Here is a 26,532-nt window from a genome sequence, read left to right on the forward strand (position 1 = left end):
ATATATATGACTGAAAATGCTAATTATGAAATGATACTTTAATATATTATATAACATACCAAATATAGTTGAATAGAGAAAATTGAAATGCGATTCACAAATCATATGTTCAAACTTGAACTTGAAACTTCATAACCATTACCAATGACCATTTAACAAATTAACTTAGTTCAAGATGCAAGATTCAAAATTCATTGTTCAAATATGAATATCATATATCATAAAGATGCTCATGATGACAATGAGCCGAGTAGCATGAAACAGTGAAATGAAATAATGTATCATAGCCATATCAAAGTGAGTACAATCAACAAAATAACAAAATGTCAATAATGAGAATGGAATCATCCCAAGTGCTTTCTAATCATCCCCTATACCGAAGTCCTAATTATCCCAAGGGTTAACTTGCTTAAAAAACAAATTAAAAAAGAAATGCAAAAAGTATTTTTTATATAACTTTTTGGGTCATTCAGCTAGCCGCACCCCGTGAGCACCCTACGAGCACCCATGCGTGCACCCCCGCACCTGAGCACCCGTGATGCACTTGAGTCTCGCGTCCCACCCAGGTGCTCAACTAGTGCGATTGAGGTGCAGCGACGCTTTTTCGGCCAGCAGGGCTAATCGGGTGCGCGACGCACTTGCACTAGGTGCTTCAGGGTTTTGACCCGGATGCGCGCACCTGGGTTACATTGTTAATTTATCACTTAAGTTGTGCATATACATGTTTTTCAACCTATTTACATATAAATATGCAAATGCTTCTAGATACCACGATTTTGCACTAAAAAGGCATGTTAAAACACTTTAAACATGTAAATGCATGTATTTTAAAATGTGCAATGGGTTTCCAAGAGTACGATTTGCATCTTGGAGCCTTTTTAAAACATGAAGTGACCCTCGAAGAGTGCGATTTTGCTCTATGAGCTAGTTTTTGACAAGTTTTAAAATATGCAATCTCCATCCTAGAATGCGATTTGCATAAAATCACCAATGCATGCGTTTTAAAATATGCATTCTCCATTGTAGAGTGTGATTGGCCTTTGGGACACTTGCAAATGCAAGAATAGAACCTGATTTTGGAGATTGAAGGGCAAAACTTCATGCTTTCCCTCCTCAAGAACATGTTTTTCTTCAAAAACTCCAGATCTGCCCATGAATGGCTTGGAATCTATGAGAACAAAGTTGTTTTTGCATCTTTTGGCATTATCATGCCCTAGACGTTTTTATCCATGCCAAAATCACTTCATTTTATGGTGATTTGAAACCACGTTTTTGCAAAAAAAGTCTATTTCATGGTGTTTTTGATCACATTTTTGTCCAAAGAAGAATCGTTTGGGGTTATTTATCCATGCCTTTGTCATTAGTGATCATGTTTTTGCCTTTCATTACCAAAAGGGTTGCATATTATGGCAGCTTGAAATCACGTTTTTGGTAAAAACAACTTATACTTGGGTTTTTTGCAAAAACACTTTGATCATTGGAGATCTTTGACCGCTTTTTTGGGCAATCCATGCGAAAAAAGTCCATTCAATGCTCATCAATATCCATTACTTGCAAAACTGAAAGCGTCAAGTTAATTATTTGTGGATTTGAATTTGGAGGAGAATTTGTCTTCAAACCTATCAATCTGCCTATTTTGGCTCTTTGATCTCCAAGTAAGTAGGCATTTTCAACTTCGCTCATTAATTCATGCTTATCTTGCTATTTTGCTGCATATTATGACTTGTTTTTGCAGATTTGTCCAAATTTATGCCATGCAAAGTGCAAATTCTCTTTAAATAAGATGAAAACCTTCCTTTTCATGCTTGGATATTCCCCAAATTCCAATTTTGAAACTGCATATAAGAAGCCAACTTGCTATTTGTCGTGTTTGAATCAATAACCAATGGTATGTGTTTTTTGCTTTGTGCATATTTTTATTTGATGTTTGCTTGCTGTTTTGATTTCCTTTCTTCGGAAAGGTTAAGTATTCTTCTCCAAGAATGCAAGAGCATATCAGACCATTCCACTTTCCACTTTTTCATGCAAACGCATTACATCTTTCCATATTTCACCTACTCATGTCAAAGAAAATTACATGTAAATCCATCCTCCATCCACATTTACATGTATTCTCATCCTCCATACGCATTTACATGTAAAATTATCCTCCAAACCCGTTTACATGTAATTCCATCCTCTGAACCTAATTGCATGATTACATCAAATAAAGATTACATGTAATTACCACATGTAATTACCTCTAGAGAACTTGATTTTGGTAAAAGATCACACTTTTAAATATCAAAATTGTCATTAGCATGCATCCCTATGCACCGAGCTTGCATTCTTGGCCATTTACATGAAAACCTATCATTGCCCACATGAAATCCATCTTTCTGGTTCATTTCCAGCCATCATATGTGTTCCATAAGTGTCTAATCCATACTTTGAACACTCGTCCCTCATGGATTCGTCATTGTAACTCAAATCCAAAAGGTTCATGGATCCAATCTCATTGGAAGATGTTTTCATCTTCATGTTGCAGCGCACTCTTCAAGATATGTCAGAACCTCTTCAAAGAATATAGATATCTTGTCAAGAAGACGTGTTTCAAATCCAAGGAAGTAGTAATTCATTTGATCTCTTTTTTCCCAATGGCTGTCTGAGAACCCGAGTTTGTGTGGGAATGCGCCAAGCACTTTGCTCCAAAAAAGACAAAAAAAGAAAAAAAAAGAGAGTTAAAGGTGCTGATGGAATGTTGTTTTGAATTTACATCCAGACACCATCGAGAAAGTTTCCAAGGTGTCAGAGATTCCAGTTTTAGAGACTCCAGAATGTGCCAATCTACAATGGAGAATTCATGACAACTCGAACGAGGAAAAGCTTGATCACATCAAGTTTTCAAATGACAATGGACAATTCATCAAATAGAGTAAGAGGCTATTAAAAGACACAACAACATGATTATCAAGGTGAATGCAGTAGCAAGAATATAAGAACTTTCGATCCTATGATCATCCGGGATTGCATCATCTAGTATAAGGCCTTTGCCGATAATCTACAGGATTGATTCATTCAGAATCAATAGTCTCAACATTTTCTTCAAGTGTTTTTCACATTTGTAGTTGGAGAGAATGAATTGCATGAAATTATGTAATTACGTGTAATTCGATTGCATATCCTTATGACATGTAATCCAATAACTTTTCTCACCTAGTTTGACTGGGTCAAAGTTGGTTGAGTTGCTCTTACTTTTTCCTCCACTTTTTTCTCATCACCTTTGTCTATATAAAGGAGTGCCCCCTCATTGTAGAAATCATCTTTTGTTGTATTCAAAAAAGCTCTACCAAACTTGTGTACACATAACCTTGATTGTGTAGTACCAATTTGGGAGAAAAGTGAATAAAAGAAGCAACTGGATTTGAAGCTTTGACTGGAAGTAATTGTAATAGAGCAAAATAGAAGCTTTGACTGTAGTTTGTGCCTATTGTCTTTGATTCATGTTATCATTGTGTGTTCAATAAGAAAGCATAGTGAGCTAAGAAGCAATCTGAGCCTAACCTTTGACTGGGAGTGGTTGTGGTAATACATCGACTAGAAGCTTTGACTATAGCTTGTGTTACCATCTCAAATTCACAAAAAAATAGTTAAAATTTCCCTACTTTTGGAAGTCTTTGCACCCCAATGGTAGAGGTTATTCTTATAGAATAGATTAAAATAGGACCTAGAGCCAAAGCAGTACACTATCAATCAGCCTTTGAGTTAGTGTTGGTTTATCGGTATCACCGTTTACAACTTTAGATAGAAGTGTAGCTAGAGGTTTCATCTTGCCCATTACTCACTCTGCAGGTAAATGGATTCTTTTCTGAAAGATAAGATGAAAGAATATTGGTAATACCCTTTTAAATCTCTCAACTTCTTGCTTGCCTTGAGTTGATACAAGGAACGGTGAGAAGGGGGGGCCTTCCCTTTAAGGTAGGAGAGACTCTGTCTCACACGCCGTGGCTAGTCTACCTATTTTGTGACTGAATTTTATCCAAATTGTCGGTTGCAAAATATCCACCCACCACAAACAATAAAAACAAAAAAACAAACAAACTGAGAAATGTGAATGGGGACATGCACATCCAACTACAATATAAAAAGATTGAACACTAGGCCCTCATTCTTGCGTATGCAACCACCATTGTAGATTATTGCCACTTTGATCACAAATGATACAAGATGGTTGCCACTACTACTTGGAAACTAATCTCGCCCTTTGTCATTTTGGCACAAATGATTGTCACTAACACAATTTTGTGGCTTTGCCACTAGTGATTGACGAGAGTTTTCTGAGTTTCCTCAAACCTCTCGTGTCTTCATCCTCAAGTTAGATTGCCACTTAATTAACAATTTTTTTTTTATAACGCTCATTTCATTAGTTGCGAGGAAAGATATATTTTGTCCCCTTAATGGATGTCACATACAAGTGAGAGTGCAACCAATTACAGTTGAAACAATTTCTATTTTTATTACTTATAATTTTATAAAATATGACACATTATCTCTATAGGAACAAATATTATAATTTGAAAAATAATGATAGCTAGACAATAAAAAGCTGAACTTACTAATAACGCAATTCAACTATTATGACCCCATTCCCATTCGCCCATACAAAAATAAAACCCTGGGACAAAGAAACCACATTTTACACCAAGAGCCTCCATATATTGTTTGCAGAATTTTTAAATTTTCTTGTTTTTCCTGATAATTCCCAAGTATTAGTGTATGCTTTGTGCCAAATTCTGTGTGTTTGTATAACATAGTATCGTTTCCTAGAGCACACAAAAGTATGACTTCTCTTTGAAACACTCTCCCAAGCTCGTAAATATTTCACGCACACCCAATAGTTGTTAACAAAAATGTCAAAAGAGTTCAAGCCAAATTATATCAAGAGTTGTCTCCTCTATTTGCCTGAACCTTTAACAAATAATATTGCTCCTTTTGGAATTTATATCTTTGTTGCAAAATTAATCATTCCTAGAACTAAGAGGAGAAGATGATGCAATCATGGTAGGAGTTTCCCCAATGAACATGGTCCAAGCCATGCAACATGAGTCAACACAACAGAACTAACAATTTTAGATACATGAATAGATGATCAACATGATACAGTAGATCCTTGCATTATCACACAATCAAGGATTTACATCAAACTAGCCTGAAACATGCATATTACATGCAAGATATACATGTGTGATTACAATAGCAATTCATATCCTAACCCTAGACCTAACCTTTGAGAGCTTATTCTTTTGATTCTCTCCTCCACCATTCTAAACAAAGATCAAATGCCAAATATAGAGTGTTAGCAAGATCTAAGTCGGCCCAGATCATTTACATTCTCCAAGAATAGGAAAATGTATTGCCAGTATAGGACAAGACCCAAAACCAACAAATCTTCCATAATTTAATAAAATAAGAACAACGACCTAAGATAGATGTCGGTTAAGGACCCATGAACGTCGAGATGTGCACCAGTGAGCTTTGCCGATGGAGAAATGTCTTTGGAAAATTGGATAATACAAACTAGCCAGAAAACATGAAGAAAAGATAGGTCGTGCCAATAATCCTATTGATATCTTCAACAAGGTAATAGATCGTGGAGCGATCCTAGAAAAAGTTTTACAACAAAGCCAAAAATACGCCATAAAGTTGGCAGTATTAAATGATCCAACTTGAAGGATCGCTGCTGAGAAACTAAAATTGGAAAACAATGAAAAAACAAGAAAAGGAAATATTCTTGGATAATGCAAGATTGCCGATGACCCAAAGATGCTCTTGCATTAGAAGAGAGCTCTAAATCTTTAAAAGATTGAAAGTGCTTGTTCAAGCAATTAGTCTACAAACAATTTAAAGAGGAAGCATTTAATGTTAATGCTGACTTTAACATATCTTCTCTAATTGTTAGCATGAATGCTGATGATATTACATTGGGGGAGTATCCTGAGCATTGGAGAGTATTGATATGTTGCATTCATGACTGTGTTTTTCATTGATGTCAACATAACATGGTTTTTGTAAAGATTGGCTGAGTAGCAGAAAAAGATCTTGATAGTACGGACAATGGTTTGATTGTCTGGTCATGCGCAGTTATGGACATGTTCAATATAGTGTCCTGATGATGTGGTCAAGTGCGTAGTGTTTGAGTCGAAGATGTAAGGAAGTTGTACCTGATTTATAGAGAGCAGTTCAGAGCTGTATTGGGAAAACAGTTCCTAATGTTTGTTGGCTATCTTACATCTGATACCAATTGTTAGAAATAGATAATACTGAGAGGGGGGGGGTGAATCAGTATCCTACAGAATTTTGCCCACAATTGAATATTGTTAATTACGTTATAACTTGCATATGAAAGTAAACCAACAATGCTGAACAGTAAATATAACCATGCAAATAGATAACTCATACCACCATTGTTTGTTAACTAGGGAAACCTTGGCCAAGGGAAAACCCCAGTGGGGATGATACCCACTAGATGATTCACTAAACAATAGGATCTTGTTAAGGATATTGACAATGATAGGATTTTATGAAGTAAATATAGTGTCTCAAGTCCCTGTTAAGAGACTAGGCCTTGTTAGAAGCCTCAACCTGTTAGGAGTTACTTCAACCTTGTTAGGAGTTGGTAGAACAAATACAATGTATGCAAGAAGAACCCACTGCTCTGACATGCAATTATACAATTAAGTTCTTCACAAGAATATATATATATATATATATATATATATATATATATATATATATATATATATATATATATATACTTTTGTCTGTTGTACTTCGCACTTGCTCTGATCAAACATCAACTTCACAAATATCACATAGATCACATATGTTGCACAAATCACATGTCACATATCGCTATTGTGCCACACACTTATCTTCGTAAGATAAGATCTTTACTTATACCTCGCATTTTCATAATTCTTTGCTTAGTCGGCTTTCATGTCTTCACATGCTTGACAAAATATAACTTATGGAATAATATTCACATAGTCGGCTCTTTATAACTTAGTAATTATTTCGTAACCAAAATAATTCCCCAAGTTGTACAATCCAATTCTTTGCTATGCTCTGTTTTGTTCTCTTAAATACTCACATAGGTATTTCAATCATAACTCATGCTGTATTATCCGTACATACTTGCGCACTGGTACACGGCATCATGACAATGTCATAGAACTTTCCTTAACTGCACGTGAGCTAACTCTCAACGAGTCGTCCGTACACATCACATTTGTTCTCTGTGCTGCTGCAAACTGTCTAAAACTTAGACAATTTTCTATCTCTAAATGCATAAATGAAATGTTGAATACATGTTACCATAAATTACAACTATAAATACATCTATCTGACCATATTGCCAACAATCTCCCCCTTTGCAACATTTGGGAAAATTGACTAAGTCCCAAAATGATGTCATACATGGTAAAAAACAAATAAAAGTAACTACACAAAATTGCCTTCAAAACATAACAATTTTTTTCATGTTTTGATGGATTATTACATTCCTTATATTTCCTTTACATTGATTCATAAGTACATAAGTGTACTCCCCCTTACATATACAATACATACAAATATACAATTTTCCTTCTAATAATACTCCCCCTTTGACATCAATGGCAAAGGTGTCAAAGCAAAATTGTATCAACAAAAACTGGGTGGTTTGCTGCTGATCAACTCGATATCCTGAGAAAACAATTTGCATATACAAGTTTCTGTCTTTCCACTTCCTTCTTCCAGTTTTCCTTCACTGTATCTGAAATACTGATTAGTGCGCATAGTGCATAAGATGCCACTTCAACTGCGCTCAAGTTAGTCTAGGCAAATTTTTCATATGAATTCTTGGCTGCAAGACATTCCTCCAATTGACTCTGCAAAATACTCATCTTTGCTGACAAAATTTCTCTAGACTAGAGAATCTCTTAGCTGCCTTCTCCTTATCAGATTCTAAGCTTTTGATCTCATCATGTATCTTCTCAACTTCTGCTTTACTATCTTCAATACTGGTTTCTAGGAGATGTAACTTTGCAGTGAGTGTTTCAAGTTGACTCAAGTTTCCCTTTATTTGGTTCTCAAAATCAGTTAGGTACTTGTATGACAGCTCACACTGTCTATACAGTCCTTTCCCTTCATCATTGAGCTTTCTCAGTTCCTTGATGCTTCCATCAAGTGCTATCAAATTATTTCTTCTGTCATTTTTGTTGTTGTTCCTTCTGTTATTAGCACTCCTGTTAAAGTTCCTTCTGTCCATTTTGCAATATCTCGCCGTGTGTCCAACATTATTACATAATTGACATACAGGTTCATTTCTTCTCTGATTAGTTCCATTTTGATTCTCAGGTGCTCTGCAATTCCTTGCAATGTGTCTAGGATTGTTACACTTGTAACAGACAAATTGGTTCTTCTCTCCATTAGATTTCTCTCTATCATTTGATCTTTTGTGATTTTCCTCTTTCATTACCTGCAGGGTTAGTATTCCTAAACATTCTACTATTTGCATTATTGCCATCAAACTTAGGTTTCTTACATTCTACTACCTTATGTCCATAACCATGACAATTATAACAATATAAATTAGTAATGGGTTTAAAAGACTTACCTGTGCAATCTCTTTTCATGTGTCCAACCTCATTACATATGAAACGTTTGCCTCTGAACTCATGGCTTACTTGCTTGGGTGGTTCATCTTGCTTAGGTTTATCAACTTGCTTTGTTTTCTTAGGTTCAACATGTTTTTCTCTCAAATCAATTAATTCCACTTCCTTTGATACTTCAGTAGATGTGCTTGATTCAACCTTACTCATATCAGATTCCTTAAGGGATTCAATAATTGGATTTGGTTCTCTTTTGATTTCAACTTTCTTGGCTGATTTCTCTCCAATCAGATATCCAAGTCTTGTTTTGTCATAAGGTCTTTGATGAAACATCTGTTGATCTATCTTTTCACTACTGGAATAAAGTTTCTCTAATTGTTGCTTAGCTTGTGTCAATTCTCTTTTCACAATGATATTGTACTTTTCTAATTTTGCATGTTCAATCTTGATAGTATCTAGTTCAGATGTAACTTGATTTAATTGGGATCTAAGGTCTACATTCTGAGTTAGCCCAGCTGTCTTCCACAACTCCTAACAGGGGCAAGACCAATGAGCCCACTATCCAAATGGTCTCTGTATTATTCCTTGCAAAATAATAGAGCTGGTACTGTACTATTCCTTCCTCTTTCTCTGTCCTATCAACCGGGCTTTTGCTCCTTCAGATTTTGCAACTCTATCTTGAATCTCACATCCAATAATCCCTTGGATCACTTACACGCATTCAATAAGCACTCTGCTTCTTTTCGCACTTCGCACTACAACAACGATCTCAAATACATCATGCTCCTTTACAATCAAGGAAAACATCTTTCCTTTATACCATATCTTCATAATAATTCCTTTAGTTGGCTTTGAGGCTTTTCCAATTAATTAAAATAAGATAATTAATTAATTAATTACAATTACAATTACAATTACAATAGCACTGGCGGTTCACAGTCTATACAAAACTTACACACGTGTGATACTAAGGCTTTCGCACTCGCTGACGTTATTAGTGGACTGTCCTCTATTACTTCCTGACTGCGCATCTCTTCATTACATCCCAAATGTAAGATAGCCAACAAACATCAGGAATCACTTTCCCAATACTCTGTCTCTGAACTGCTCTTTGTAAATTAGGTACAACTTCCGTACGTCTTTTTGCCCAACTTTTCACCCTGTATCCATGTTGCAAAAGTGGAAAATTTTGTGTCTTAGTGAAGTCTAGGTATGTTCGGGTCTAGTTTTAATTCCCCTTGGTGAAAAGATTCTCTATTGAATTTTCCATCTTTCTCTTCTCCCACATTTCATGGCTGGGTGGGTTTTCCTTGGTGTTGTGAGTTTATGGGTAGCTTAATACCTAATTTGATGGGGATTCTTACAATTTGCAAAGTTATTCACAAAGCTGGACTTGTTTGTGGCTTATCATGTTTTTCCCATGAAAGAACGAAGCTTGCGGAAAATCGAGCATCGCCTTCTCCTCAGCGGGTTTTCAACCCATGAAGGTGATTTCCCGCAAAGGTTAACAAATGAGGCTCACGAATCCAAGTAAGAAGATAATGAGCTGTTTTATGAAAAATTCCTATTTTCATTACAGTATTCTACCTTGGGAAACGTTTGGGATTTATCATGATACTTAGAATCATCTTAAACGGAAAACTCAAAAATGACTTCTCCTCGGCAGGCTTTTGACCCATGAAGTCTGTTTTCCGCCAAAGGTAATTTTGAAGGAAAGAAATAAGGAAGTGGGCCTCCCTTCGACTTTCGCAGTCCTTTCAAGATTTTCCAAACCCAAAGGAAATAGTAACTTAAAGGATAAAGTTTAAGGAATAGCCTGGGCGGAAAAATGGAAATTGTCTTCTCCTCGGCCGGTTTTCAACCCATGAGGGCGATTTTCTGCATTCATGAAGAAATCAACTCTGTAAGCGGATTGGGCTCACAAATTACATATAGGACATCTTAAGATGATAATGGAAACAATCTAACCATTGCAGGAAAGGTATATTGAGCATAATTCAATTAGGTAGATAATTCTTTATGGAGTACTCTGTTCTTAATTCTCCAAAACTGAATGAAAAACATAAAGATAAGTATGAAAGAAAGGAAACTTACCGTTGGGCCAATGGAAACAGTGAAAAGACACCAAAATGTCCGTTAGAAGCTCCCGCATTCGCATTTACTGATTCAACAGATTTATCCTTTAATTCATTCGTGTGGTGCGTATCCTGAAGATTAATGGATGAATTAGGATTCCTATATAGAGGGAAACATAACAGTTATTCAAACTATCGCTTTTTCTTGAACTGTTATGCTGTTAAATTGCACAATGCTTTCAAATATTCTGTGTTTGCGAACTCAATATCTTGTTCCTCATCTAAATTTGAATTTTCAATCTACTTCATCCTCAGATAAAATGGCAACCAAATTTGTGGGGTTTGATGGACTAAATGGAATCAAGTCCACATTGTAGAACTTTACAAATACCTCATTCCATTTTTATGATATGCAAGATTTCCAAAGGAGGCTGAGGTTGGAGCCGATTCATCCTATAATTGAGAAGCTCAGCGGAAGTGGACTAGTGGAGGCAGTTGGTTTCTTGGTGGTATTCCAAGCCCCAGAATTGATTTGTGAATGCATAAATCATTGCAATCCGGATACCAGACAAATTGTTTTACCTGATTATACAGTGTTAATCTCCATTGGAAGGCAAATTGTGGTGAATTGCCTCCGAGTTCCAGAACGGGAGGAGTTTTCAGAATTGACAGTAGGAGGAGCAATCTTTGAGTTCTCTGCAAAGAAGATGGTGTGGAGGAAGGAAATTATGTAGTCTTGGTTCCAAAAGCCGTGGGGCGCCAAGAGTAAGGTCCCCAAAACCTGAGATTGTAGACATTTTGGTTCTCTTGCATAGATTGAAAGGTGAGGTAGAGGCTCTAAATTTTGTTGAACAATATTTCTTTTTAGTACAAGTTATTTTTTTAGATACGCAGTATATTGATTGGGCCCATGAGGTAAGTGAAAATCTGTCTAGAGCTCTTAGCGTCGCGAAGTTTTACAGCACCTTCTATATGTCTTCCTTTTTGATTTATATGCTAGCATCTCTACAGTTATGGCCGGGACTTCCAAGAATAGAATTTTTTCCAGATGATGTGAAGTGTTATGAGTTTTATCCATGTTTGCAATTGCAAAATAGCTATGCGGATTATGTCAAGGTTAATGACGCATTCACAATTAGATTTGCAAGGAACTCCAAGGATGCCCGGAGAGGAGGTTCAGGCTGGAGGCAATGGCGGCTATTAGTCAGTTTGGAAACTATTTTATCCAGTGCTTATCTTTCTCATATTTGTGTCTTGTAGCTTTTGATGGATCCCCCTTGAAGCTGCCTAGGTATCCGAGCAACATGATCGTGCTAATAGAGATCATGAGGTAGGCGGTCTAGGTGAATGTGTTAAGTGGAAGCTTGAAGAAGAAAGGGTATGAATTCCCTATGAAAGTTGAAGCTTACAGTTGTAAGTCCTGCTCTGATGTAGAGAATATGCTCAAAGTGTTCAAAATGAAATGCAAATTGGAGGTGTATGAGGTCGTGAGACCTATGTTTGATCCGAATGGATATGCCAGGGATGTGTTGCAGATTGGGAGTGTGATCAAACACATTACCACTGTTGAAGACTATTGGGCGGATTGTAAAGATGAATTTGAAAGTCGAGATCGTGCTTTCGCCAGGCTCACAGTGGAGCAAATTAAAACATATGGTATCAATTTGAATGTTGAAGGATTAGAGAACGATGGACAAAATATGTATAGTAATACATATTTAACTAAGATAAGGAGCACTCCTATTAGTTCGGAGCCTTATGAGAATGCTGAGGAAGATTTAGATGTTATGATGGCCCAAATCATCAAGAGAACTGGGAAGTGGGTCGAATGGACGGCCAAAAGTAGTCGGAGTAAAAGCATAGCCACTCAAGCTTCTCCAGAAGCTGCTACTCCCTCTTCCTCCTAGAGTGCCACACCAGGTGTAACACCAGCTACCACTCAAGGACCAACTCAACCTTCGAGAGGAGGTGACCAACCTCCAGACAAAGGCATTCCCATAGCTAAGACTTGTCATGATGGCTCCCTCCCAGTTATTGGAACCCAAACTGGTGTTGAAGAGAAGAAGACGGAGGAGCCAAAGGATAGTGCTATCACTCCAGATCCTTCTCCCCATGTTACTCTAGTTCCCTCTCCTCATCATAGCCCCATTCCGCTAGTAAGTGCTGCACTTCTGGAACCAAGTGGCTCCCCAATACAGATAGTAGATTTGGGAGATGGAAAGAGTAGTAGTAGTGAATCTAATGAGTCAGATGAGACAACGAAGAAAACTCAAGAGGTGGATAAAGACTAGAGCTCTTCCATGCTCATTTCTCAAGATCCGAAGAATCGCTTCTCTTCAACTGCAATGACAGTCACTCTAGTTAAGAAGAAGATGTTTAGTATAGAATCACTTGGGACGGCCTCCAAAGTGATAGGCACTGATTCTTGGTTCTCTGGAGAGAGAGAAAAAGGAAAGCTGAAAGCGCTCCCGCCAAAGACACCGCATCCCTTGCAGTTCGTTCTATATTTGCATTAACCAAGGTAAAGAAGCAGAAAACTTTGTCTATACTTGGGCAAGATCTAGAAACAGGGCACCTGACAATGGAGATAGCCAAGCCCAACAAATGAGGAAGAATTGAAGATATGATTGTTGATGATTTTACTCTGCACTCGGTGGACATTGGAGAGGCTAGACATGACACCAAGGTTGGCTTGTGGAAGTCAACCAATGAAGTGATTGAGGGACAATTAGAAAGTCTGAAGTTATCAAAGACTAGGATGAAGGCTGAGATAGAAGAGTTGAACAGATTCATCAAACAATTGGTCACTCCATTGGCAACTATCTCAAGAGTATCAGTAACCAAAAATCCTACTACTGCTGAGGTTCAGGTCCCAATCTCTCAACTTCAGGAAGATAGGCACTTTGGCCAAATTGGTAAAGAATGGATTGGGAAGCTCAAATTAGAGGGAGTTGCTATTGTAGAACAAATTGGCAATGTTATCCTGAGATTGGAAACAGAGAAGGATAACATCTTATCAAATAGCAATACTCTGGCCAGGGAAAGGACAAAGTGTGATGATTGTATCTCTCTTCTGAAGATGATCATTCAAATGAAAGCAAAGGAAGCTGTTGAGGCAAAAATCTTTCCAAAGGGAGACAAACCTCTGTTCGAATGGCTTCAGAGCATGCAGTTCAAGTCAGAAATGATACTATTAGCAGAAAAGGGGCTTAAGGAAACAGAGAATAAGGTAAAGAAGACCCAAGACAGAGGATTTGAACTCATGAAGGGGTTACACACAGATTCACAGACTAGTGACCAAGGGAAAGCACTCATCGGGGTAAATGTCATGAAGGAGAACTTCTCTAAATTCTTAGATAGTCTGACTGATGTGTCTTCTAGTAGTCAAAACAGAGTGGCAGAACTCCAGAAGATCAGCGGATGCATACACATGGCTATGGAGGAATTGCCAAATCAATTGAATGTTGTGAAGGAGTTGGCCAGGAAACATTCCAAGTGGCTCTTGAGATACACCAACATACACGTGCCTAAGCATGACGAGCTAATCCCAATCATAGTTGCCGCTAAGGCCTATAGAACAAAAGCTGAAAAGGTGAAGAAGTCGAAGTGATTCACATTTTGCCCCCCTTTTCGCTTTCTTATGTAATACGACAAACTGGTGACTTGCCATTTGTCATTTTTGAGAAGATGAACCAATTGAACTCCTATTGTAACGGTCATCTCAAAATCCTATATGTATGAAATTGAAAGATTAATAAAGGGTCGACGAATTTTTGGTGTGAAGTACTTGATGTTGCAGAGTCAATTTAATGGTATTTTGTATCAACTATTTTCTGTTCCATTTCTACTAGTTGTAGTTATATGTTTTCTCTTTTGTTTGGATTGAGGCAAGGAAAGAACAGAGTTACATTCCCTTGTTTCAAGGTAGCGAGCAATGTGATTAGTAGTGTCATTGCATGTTCAAAGAGAGATCCCTTAATTGTTGTTTTTCTTAGTTAACTGTAGTTTAGTTTCTAATTAATTCAGTTTAGTATTAGTTGTTATGCTGTTAAGCTTTGTGAATTCATAAGATGTGTGGGTTCATTAACTTAATCAATCCTTCAAAAATCCTTTTGCCTGAGTTAGATCCTATTTAGGTCTGGCTTGGTTTTACCTCTTCTGTTCTCGGGTCAAGAACACACCCTCATTTAGTTTTAGAAGCAAAACATCATTCATTGCAAATCTACCATAGGGAGCTGTACCTATCAGTTTAGAGAAAAGCCAATCTATCCATAAGTGGCTTTTCAACTATTTGTAATCAGATATTGTTCCTAATTTGGGCATTCAAGAGTCATAATCAGAAAAGAACAAATCTGTTTACCAACACGTCTTCGACTTAGACATTGTGCACTTGACCACGTCATTAGGACATGTGCCGAACATGTCCATAACTATGCATGACTAGACAATCAAACCATTGTCCGTACTATCAAGATCTTTGTCTGCTACTGAGCCAGTCTTTACAGAAACCATGCTATGTTGACATCAATGACAAACACAGTCATGAATGCAACATATCAATACTCTCCGATGCTCAGGATATTCCCCCAATGTAGTACCATTAACATTCATGCTAACAAATACACCATAAAGTTAGCAATAGAAAATGATCCAACTTGAAGGATCGCTGCTGAGACACTAAAATTGGAAAACAATGACAAAACACGAAAAGGAAATATTCTTGGCTAATGCAAGATTGCTGACGACCCAAAGATGCTCTTGCATTAGAAGAGAGCTCTAAATCTTTAAAAAATTGGAAGTGCTTGTTCAACCAATCAGTCTACAAACAATTTAAAGTGGAACCTTTTAATGTTAATGCTAGAAAGTTGAGGAGGATAAAAGAACTAATTGTCAAATCAGAAAAATCTATACCGATATCTAAACTTCTAGGAGCATTAGCTAAAGAAGGAATATTTAATCCCCTAATCTACAAAAGACGGTTGTAGTGCAGATGTAATTTGATAGCCTCATAAAAAATCAATTCACTTGACCTATTCAAGATATCTCTTCAAGTAATCAAATCTTGCAAAGAGCACGAGTAGATCATAAATGAGATGCCTTCATTCGTTCTCAAAAAAATAGATATCTAGAAGTTGTCCCTCAATTCCCTGTAACTACTTGCTAACTCAATGATCTTGCAATTCTATCTTCTATAGAGGTTATTATTTTCTAGTTGCCAAAGCAAAGACTCTTGTTTTTTACATTGATCTATTAGCATGAATTCTGAGAATATTCCTTTGGGGAGTCCGTTGGCATGTTTGGAGAGATGATTGAATGCTTATGTGTTGCATTCATGACTTGGTTTGTCATTAATGTCAACATATTGGCTTTCTGGATAGTACAGTTAGAGTTGCAAGAGATTTTTGTTCAGCGAGGTTAGAGGATGTAGAGTTGTGTTCAGCGAGCTTAGCATAGTATTTTTGGATATGTTCTTATGACGTATCTAAGTGCACGGAAAGAGTTACGAAGATCCGAGTTAGTCAGATCAGTTTTACGGAAGACTAGTTGTAGGCAAGTGTACAAGAAACAGTATTTTGATGTTTGAGTTGTATCTTTTCGGCTAGGTTAAAGCTTGTTCAACGGGCTTGGATTTCGAGCAGAGACATGTTCGTGGTTATGTGTTCGAGGTAGCAGAATTAGCTGATCATTCTGTGATGGTCGCTGAAGTGTAACGTGTCGTATGTTCACTTTCAGGCCGACTGGTGTTATAAATTGATGTATTATGTATTGTAGCATGTGGAACTTAATTGTAATATATTATGATGGTCCTATATTATTCATTGTACATTGGGGAAGCCTCAAGGACGACTCAATTAGTTCTTTTAGGACTTGGTATAAATGAAAGACATTTTCCTTGGCTGTAATTGTCATATGTGCTATAATGCATGATCATTATTGTATGTGAGCTTTGGATGGGAACTTGATGAGTTTAGTGTAAAGGATGATGTTGTTGATGTATTGAGAATTTCAAAGGAACTATATTGGCAAGATAAGTTGCTGTATTTCTCAGTTCACCCTTAGATATGTTATCCTAAGAATTGTCTAGTGAAGACAGTTCTAAAGCAATTTGGACAGTGGGTTCAACTGACTATTTATGAGCCTCTAACAGGATTGAAACAACTTCTAATAGGGTTGGAATCTTGAAGTAGGGATTCAAAGTCTCTTAATAGGGACTACATGTATTTGATTGACTCCTAACAGGGTCTTATCCTTTCACAAGGAACTTTCTATATTAGTAAATCATCTTTTGTGCGTCATTCCCACCGGGGTTTTCCCTTTGATGAAGGGTTTCCCTAGATAACATATCTTGTGTCATTGTGCTTGGTTATCATATTGTGGTTGTTGTATCTATTGGTTATATGTTTAAGTTTTGATAATGATTATTTAAAGTGCATAATTGATTGGTGGACTTTATCTAACATGATCCACAGCCAAGGAACACAGAGCAAAAACTTGTGATGATTTTTCACTGTTTCTGTTTTGCATTACCAGCCATGCTCTCCAAATATCAAAGTAAACAATGCCCACAATGCCACAGTATCCAATGATCTCGCCTGTGAGAGAGAAGGTTGGGGCAACAAATGAATCGGCTTGGATAGACTCATCACAATTAGGCACAAAATTGATTTTGCTCCAATACCATATCAAAAAATATGGGCAGAGTAGTTAAAAGTTTCATTGAATTTTATACAAGAATAATTTGCGTTATTTTGTTCAATTATGGATTACATACTTGTAGGATTTTTATATTCTATGTCATAGGAAACCTCCTTCAATGACTCCTAAATAAATGGATTTATTATAACTCAATCTGAACAAACAACTATACCTACCTATTTAACAAACTTAATAAATAATTAGCAGATGCATCCTATGATTCAATATTTTCAACACCGATGCGAACACTAATTCTCAACAAAAACTTTAGTGGATGACTTCATTATTTCCTCCATGCTTAGAGGAAATTGTCCTCAATTTTGAAACTTACCTGGAAAAGCTTTCTTTGAGAACTTTAGCTTGGCTTGCATTGGTTCAGTACCTAATAAGAACAACATTGGTGGTATCGTAAGATATTATGTACGGTAAAGTGTTAGTGTTTTGGTAGCTGCGAGAGAAATCATTCTTATCTATATTGATCCTTTCGGTTTCTCAGAGCTTATCTGCCTTCAGTTCTTATTTGAAATACACTCGTAATTATTTGACACTTAATTTCATACAAAATATCTCAAGTGACAAAAATGCCTTTTTGTCCATCCTTAATGAATTAAGTCCATTCCTTGCAGTTTGAGCCCTGTCAAATTGATCATGCCTCTGATTTGGAAGTTTCAAACTTTTTTCTAATGCTTCCATACTCACATGCACAGTTATTGATTGAGTAGTGACCATATTTCAGAGTCTCCAAGTATTGAAGGATGTCAACCATCTGAAAGCAAACTGGATAATCCGTTTCCCTCTTTCCATCTATTATTAGAACCAGAAGCTTTCTTTCATGAGTTTTACAATCAATCTCTAGAAGCTACTGATGGACTTTAAGTCTTTTCTGGAAAAATTGAAGTCAGTGACGCAGACACTGGTTCACCAAGAGTTTTATCAACAATATCTAGAACAAGCTCATTAAGTCCGAAGACAACCAATATCTCTTTGTTGAATCTCAAATATAATAGTATAGATGCAGGTTTATGTTTGTTACACTCACTCGACACTCGACATATCTCTAGGATCATCTCCAAGGTCTTTTCAAATTGATATCTGATCACACACTTGAACATAGTGTTGAGGTTTCCGGATTTGCTGCAAATGTAATGGCATTGTCTGTTGAGGTATATGTTTTCCATATGCAACATCCTCTCATTTATATTGAGCATAATTTATTGAATAGACATGTCTATTCAATAATCAAATAATTAATTTATATAAACTTAATTATTGTTATATATATATATATATATAAATATATATATATATATATATATATATAAATATATATATATATATATATATATATATATATATATATATATTTCTCACATATAATAAGCTTATATCTCACATAGAAGTATATCTCATATATAATTACATGTATATCCAAAGAGTTATCCGACAGAAGCTACCAAACATTAACATTCCTTCTTAGCAAGGGAGGATAAACACAAGACAAATATTACACCATTGGTCATATTAAGGATATCTTAGAAGTTTTCTACCATTTAATATAGCATGCGATATCAAGAGTATTGATCTTCAGAATATCAACACATGATATTCATTAGTTTCTCAAACTAGGGTATGATATCACATTTGATATCAAGAGTCTTGATCTCCCAAAATATCGACATCCGATATTCATCAAATACTCAAAAACAAGGTTTGATATCACATTTGATATCAAGAGTATTGGCCTCCCAGAATATTAATGATAGTCACCACTTACTCAAAATGTTTTGATATCACATTTGATATCAAGAGTATTGGCCTCCCAGAATATCAATGATATTCACCACTTACTCAAAGCGTTTAGATATCACATTTGATATCAAGAGTATTGGCCTCCCAAAATATCAATGATATTCACCAAGTACTCTAAGAGTAATGGCCTCCCAAAATGTTAAGATACAAAACATTCACCATTTACTCAATTTATTAGATCTCATAATACAAGTTGATTGTAAGATTGTCACCTTACAACTTCTCCCAAATACAAGTGACGTCATTTGGAAGTCGTCACTTCCTCATGATGTAAACAGGGGGTAGGCCCATACATAGTCACAGTCCTCTTGATTGTGACAACTTATTGAACTTCAGAGAAACCATCTCAACATGGTTTACTCCCTCTTAATCAATAAGATCGGGTTCACTGAAGGTTAACAAAATGGCATCCTTAGTCTTCTCCCTTTGTTTCAAGGTTGTCTAAAATGTCAACTTGCCTCTGAATTTCAATCTCCCTTTTAACATCAATTTTTAGAGTTGTTCATTCAATATTGCTTTTGATGAAGTGTCAGATTCCCTCGTAATCTGATATTAATCATCAATGTCCTGCGAGAACATTCTCAAAGAGAAGATCAAGGCACATATCTTTTTAATGGTAAAAATATTCCTTGAATAATTATTCTCAATAATGATAATATATTATTCAAATAAATAAATAAAACATATTCTACTTATGTACCAACCAATAATAGAATTTCACAGTAATATTATTTGAATAGATTTCATTTCAAATAATAATAAATATAATGCTTAATAAATAAATTAAGTTGGGAATTTCCATGTTCCCTATATTACATATACTCAAAACATGAATATTCAAGAAAGTATATTTCTAATAGTACAATTACTATTCATATTTATAATAAGGCATAATCATACCAATATAATTTGTTTAATTAAACAACTTACCTCCTCACTCCATAGCTTGTACCTTAATTTTCTGTCCCCACTCATGTCCATGATAATGACCACCACTTTTTAACTTCAACAACTTCTTCCGATAAGACATTGTGTTTTTTTTTTTTTCATTTCACTAATGAAATTTGTCTATCAACATTTGAATCTTTAACACTACAGATAATATTATGGGGAAAAAACATTAGCACACATGTTTCTAGGAATATATTCTGTATGTAATATTGAAGTTGTCTGCATCAAGTTTTCCCATCCACATTGGAGGTCAGTACTATCTGCTTCTGTTGCGCATGAGATGGCACACTAAAAAATTATTTCTTCTAAACTTCCTTCGATTTGTGGCAATTGCAGAGTCTTCCTACGGTGAGAGATTATGTGAATAATTTCAGGTAGTCTCGATCTCCCTTTACAATTTTGCATATGACGAAACAATATATGCTCATGACAAAGATGGATACGACATCTTCTATGATCTGATTTAAATAATTTGCATTGAAGCTGTCACCCTAAATCATATTCTTTGCCGCCTGTGGTCTTTCGCAATATTCTAATTGTCATCTTTGACTTGTAATACTATTCCAATAGTTTAAAGTATTTTTCCATGTGCTTTTCACGGCAATTAAGAACCTGTTTCTAAATCTTATGATAATCTACTAGATAGGGTTGGATTGATCTTCGTAAAAATGTCAATTTGAAAGTTCATTGAAGCTTACAAATGTATTTATACCGGAGTATAAGAGTGTCAACCCAAATTCAATTGTCCTAAGCTATAGAGATGGACTGTTAAGCTGACCGTCATGCCTCTAAGATTATCATGATAGGCTAACTGCCACTCTGAAAATGCTGAGTTATAAGTTCGCCAACACACATACATTTTAGTGTAACAGCAGATCTATATATAATGTTGCATGGAGGACACCCTTAAGCCACTGACCCCCACTAATTTTATCTCATCCTGCTCAACTACATGAATTGTCCTTGCATTCTCCATGGCTTCTATTATTACACTTGCAACCTGCTCTGATACCATGTTGAGGTTTCCGGATCTGCTGCAAATGTAATGGCATTGCCTGTTGAGGTATACGTTTTCCATATGCAACATCCTCTCATTTATATTGAGCATAGGTTATGTCTATTCAATAATCAAATAATTAATTTATATAAACTTAATTATTGTTATCTATATATATATATATATATATATATATATATATGTATATATAAATATATTTTTCACATATAATAAGTTTATATCTCACATAGAAGTATATGTCATATATAATTACATGTATATCCAAAGAGTTATCCGACAGAAGCTACCAAACATTAACACATAGTCTCACATATTAATATAAGACTCTCAACCTTTGTAGTTTCTGAATAATACCATAGAATCTCAAATTGTAGTTTCTGAATTTGAGCTATTTGAATATATGTACAATTACTATTTAGATAAAATTATAGCTTCTCTCTGAGGAATATTATTAAGAAAGAATCGGAATGATAATCAGTCCCATTATAATTTTAATCCTCCCTCCATCTTTTTGGCATTTTACTATTGTGCACTAGTAATGGTCATCTTCACTATTTACTCCTTATGATTCTACTTATTCGCGGATGTGATTGTGCGCAGAGTATGGTGGTTTAGATCCACACTATTCATCATCAAATATGTCTCAAATTGTCTGTCTACTGGGATGTCTATTTGATAATATATTTCATTGCCCTGTTAATGGACTTTATCAGTATTGCTAGGGTGATTAATTCTGCTCTATATGCTCGATTTCCCCCTGTACTTCTAAGATGGAAGTTATAATGAAAGGTAAGATATTATACTCTGTTTTATCATTTGTTTGTCCTCCTTACTTCCTCTTTCTATGTGATCCCTTAATGTGGGTTGCTGATCTGATTATAATGCTTGCTGATTCAATCAATTTCTTCTTATTAAATTACTGTCTGGTATATCCTCTTTTTCCACAATCTGTACTTGATGTTTTGCTTTGAGTTTATCTGATAATCCTTTCTTCCAAGTGTGATACCCACTTGACGGAAATCAGTGGGCCGGCGATTGCGATAAACAAATGTGAATATCTATTTATTGTCAGTATTTGTAGGGGAATTGATGACTTCTAATGCTCTGTGTAGTGTTCACCATGATAATTTCCTCAAAATGTTTACTAAAGCTATCAATGATGATCATTGAATCCTCGCAGGAATGAAATAAGTCTTTCGAATTCTCTCTGGCCAGGCTTCCTCAATAATCACCATTGGACTTGATGAAACAATATACGTTAATCTACCAATTTCAAAGTTCTCGTACAAAATCTCTGATTCATAATAAGTGGATTCTCCTAAACTTGGACCTACGTTTGATATAATTTGCAGACACATCTAGATGTTGAAGATCAATGGTATCCCCATTTCTGGAGGGTATCATTTTATCCCTAAGTGCACGACTCAGTTTTGTTATCAAATATGTCATTTAAGCCAGTTTGGCACACAATTGGCTTTGCATGACTAATCGTCCTTGGGGAATTCCTTGGATAGCTGCTTCATAGTGTTATTCAGTGTTGTCTGTTGAACTATATCCTTGTGTATTTGCTGTCTTAACCTCTGATTCAGCATCCTGTTATATGATGTATCTGTCTGGGATATGATGTCCTTTCCACCCCTTTTATCTACATTTTCCATCCTATTTTCTTTATTCAATGTGTAATTTACTGTGTGGACTTCCTTGATTAGCTACTCTCCTTTCTTTCTTTTTACGGTAACTCTGGAGTTGTTATTATTGTTTATTCCTTCCCCGTATCTTAAAAACGTCTTTCCTAGTATCTTAAAAACCTCTTTCCCAGTGGCATATCTTGATTGGCATAGGCGTCTGCTTATTCCTTATCAATGGTGTCCAAAAATACTCCTGTATCCTTCCTTATTGCTGTCAACTCTTTTATCTGATTCGGATTTATATCTACGATCCTTTGTTTGGGATGCTTCTTCTATGCTGACAGTAATTTGTCTTAGTTGGCGATTCATGAAACAAATCCGATTTGGGATTTCTTTTTCCCAATTATGATTTGTGGAGGATTCATATATATATATATATATATATATATATATATATATATATAAACTTCAAACTAGCAACTATGAGAGAGCAAAATTTAAGGCAACTGAACTTGCATCATGAATCAAAGGGTCGTTTTTGGGGTTTGAAGCAAAAAAAAATTTACCATTTTATGTTTTTGTGCCTTGTATTGCTGCGGATCCGTGCTGGATCCTCGGGCTATGGCTTGGATCCTTGAGGATCTGGGCAGGATCCTCAAGGATGCAAGCCCGAATCTGGATCTGGTCTGTCTTGGACGAATCCGGCAACTAAGTAACTTGTTAGTTTCCATGTTGCGAGGTTTATCAATGTGGATATTTGTCCCTTTCTACTGGTGATCTCCTATGCTTTGTTGGGTGGTGTCCACTGTAATTGTTTATTTCACCTTGTCCATGTTAGTAAGTATTTTTGCTTTACTGTCTCTGTTTACCGTTAAGATCATAGGTGTTGCCATCGATCTAGGATACATACATGTAATTGGACCTCTTTTAGCTTGTCTATCGATAAGAATTCTTCTTTGGTTGATTTTCCAGTCTTCATAGCACGCAATATTGTCTCTATTAAAGAGTGGGTAAACACTTCTTCATTTTAAAGCTTTGATATATACGCTTGTGATGCGGATTTGATGAATATCCTTGTTTTCTTTCTGATCCATTCTTACATTTGCAGCCTGGCTCTGATACCATATTGAGGGAAAGGATCGCTGGAAATGTAATAACAGTTTCCATTCATTCTCTGTATTCCAAGTGCAGATTTGAATGTGTATAAATATGAGTAGAGGAGACATGTCTTATGAAGAGACACATCTCTATAGTAATTGTAAGTTAACAACCAAATAGACAATATTAAAAATTATGGTAATTGTAAGTATATATTAAAGTTTGTCTAATTTATGGTTGACCTAACCATAAAATGACAATTTTTAGATCAATTCAATCCGATTGAAGCTACAACATTAACAAGTGCTCTAAGATGCTGAGTTGGTGATCAGTTTGAGAAGTTGGTGCCCTCAAGCAAGGAATTTGGTGATTCTGTAGGTTTGGTGCACTTAAACTTTGTACACATTATTTTCTTCGCAAGGTTGGATCAATACATATTACAGTAGATCCTAGCAGCATTTCTTGCTATGGTTTCTATGTGTGTCTACTCTCTTATCATTTCTTTTTTATGCTTATCAGTATATCAAAGTAATTTCAATTTATTAAGGATCAGAAGTTTAGAGCTTCCATTGATTCACCACCCCAGTATAAGAATTGTTTTCTACAGATGCTTTTGGTTTAATTTTTTTATGTGCATTAAATTAAGTTCTCTGTTGATTGCAGTCATTCATAACTCAAGATTCAGATGATCGAGACTTGCTTGTGAAGAACTTGAAATCTTTTGATATTCCCGTTCTCAACTACACTGGAAATCGACAAGTGCGAAATCAACCTCAGCCAGTAACGAATGCGGTAAGACTCTCTAGATTTCAATCATTCTTTGCAACTGCAATGGTTCTTATGTTGTGCTCTATTTCATGTTTATTTTCATAATATAGATGCGGAATCTGGGGATTACATCAAGGCTTGACGAAGTATTTAAGGCCCCATCTGCTGTGAAGGAAGTTTTAATAAGTCAGGCTGCATTAGATCACTCGGTATGTTATAAATATTTTATTTGTGATAACTGACAACTAGTTTTTGATAACAATATTATAACATATTATTGTCCAACATGTTAACAAAAGCTTATTTAAATGTATCTGAAGACTCAGCAGATAGCAGATAACTAATTTACTAAATATTGCACAAATTTTATACTGCGGTTAAACTTTCTTTTTCTCCTTTCAGTTCATTGGTTCAGAAGAGACCAACTGCAGAGCTGATGATGCAAACAAATTAGGAGTGATGGACCTATGGACTCCTGAAAATCACTATCGCTGGTCACTTTCTCGATATGGAGGCCATAGTTCAGCAAGTGTCAGTACAGTTCAAGGATCAAGACTTTTTTCTTCTAGTAAGTGATGTCAAAATGCTGGGATACCATCAATTCTATTGATTTTCTTGAGATCATACAAATGCAGTATTTTAGGATTGTTTCCTCATTAATGGTGACGTCAATTTCTGTTTATTATAGCTGTGGACATGAGAGAAGTTAATGAACTTGGTAATAAAAGGAGAGCATGTGAAGAGCATATTGGAAAACTAGATGATGATGTTAAGTCAATATCAAGCGAACAAAGGCATTTGGAAGATGAAGCTGCAAAATTACACAGGAAGAGGGTGTGATAAGAAACTATAATGCATCTTTTTTAAAGAGAATCAGAAAGTATGTAATCAATGTGGTTACTAGGATTTATTTTTGAATTTAAGAATAATTATTGAGATAAAGTCTTATTGTATTTGCAGGAAGAGATCATCAACAATATGAAATTAGAGCGAAGAAAGCGGCAAGAGATGGATAATCGAATAGGTGTGCAATTTCTGATATGTAAAAAATGTGGTGTAAGAATGATGCAGAATGCATAAGAATGTCGCCAACCTAGTATGGATTATCACATAAATAAACTTACAGCTGATTGCTGCAAAGTAGAATTCGGTTGTTATCGGTTAGGATCTTATGGTTATAGTTTTTCATTCCATCTCTAATAGATCAGCGTAAAAGGAAGCTCAAATCAATGGAGAATGAAGAAGATTTGGAAACAACTATATCTAGGCTTACTGATTTGACAGGCAGGTTAAATGTGCAACGCTTTAAGCATGCAATTGAAATGAAGGTAAAATGATAATGCTGAATCTTCGTTGGCAGACTATAATTACTAGAGTTTAGGAGAAGAAACTCACAGTGTTGCAGTTGGTTATAACATCTTTTACAATCTTGGTTCATCATTTTCTTTCTTGCGTTTTATGATTCCTATAACAGTGACCATAATGGATGAATGAATTTTTCATACAGGATTTGTTGATTGCAGTAGTCTCTCTCAAGCGGCACTTTGCACAAGAACAACTTGCAGTTGTTGAACTTGATATGAAGGTACATCTTTATTTATTGTAAGAATTTTGAATGGTTCCATTAACTTTTGTTACCTGCCTTAATTATTGCAATGGAATGGTTTTGGCTCCCGCCTTTCATGTTCCAATGTCAGATTTCAATCTGGTATGTACAAGTAAATATGCTTGTATTACATATTCAGTAGCAGACTTAAGAAATGGAGAACGTATTATCAATCATGGTAGTTGTAATGCCCCCTTTTTGGGAAGATCCTGGATCTTGCCGTAGAATCACAACTGTAATTAAAAAATATAAA

At 35.8% G+C, this 26,532-nt stretch overlaps 1 protein-coding gene across 3 annotated transcripts in view; it reads left to right on the forward strand.

Moving 5' to 3' along the window:
• Positions 1-26,532, forward strand: part of LOC149535566 (structural maintenance of chromosomes protein 5-like) — a 237,544-nt gene that overhangs the window by 71,885 nt on the left and 139,127 nt on the right. For all 3 annotated transcript variants that reach the window (XR_016357992.1, XR_016357993.1, XM_089807140.1), the window contains exons 13-19: positions 24,569-24,697; positions 24,784-24,882; positions 25,076-25,241; positions 25,362-25,507; positions 25,634-25,697; positions 25,877-26,001; positions 26,181-26,258. Coding sequence is in view for 1 of the 3 variants with exons in the window: in XM_089807140.1 (XP_089663266.1) it covers positions 24,569-24,697; positions 24,784-24,882; positions 25,076-25,241; positions 25,362-25,507; positions 25,634-25,697; positions 25,877-26,001; positions 26,181-26,258 (807 nt within the window). In the remaining 2 variants the exon portion in view is untranslated. The remainder of the gene's footprint in view (positions 1-24,568; positions 24,698-24,783; positions 24,883-25,075; positions 25,242-25,361; positions 25,508-25,633; positions 25,698-25,876; positions 26,002-26,180; positions 26,259-26,532) is intronic.

The sequence above is a fragment of the Cupressus sempervirens genome, chromosome 10 (genome assembly GCF_028749045.1).
Source record: "Cupressus sempervirens isolate cs-2001-9-10 chromosome 10, ASM2874904v1, whole genome shotgun sequence".
Taxonomy (NCBI): domain Eukaryota; kingdom Viridiplantae; phylum Streptophyta; class Pinopsida; order Cupressales; family Cupressaceae; genus Cupressus; species Cupressus sempervirens.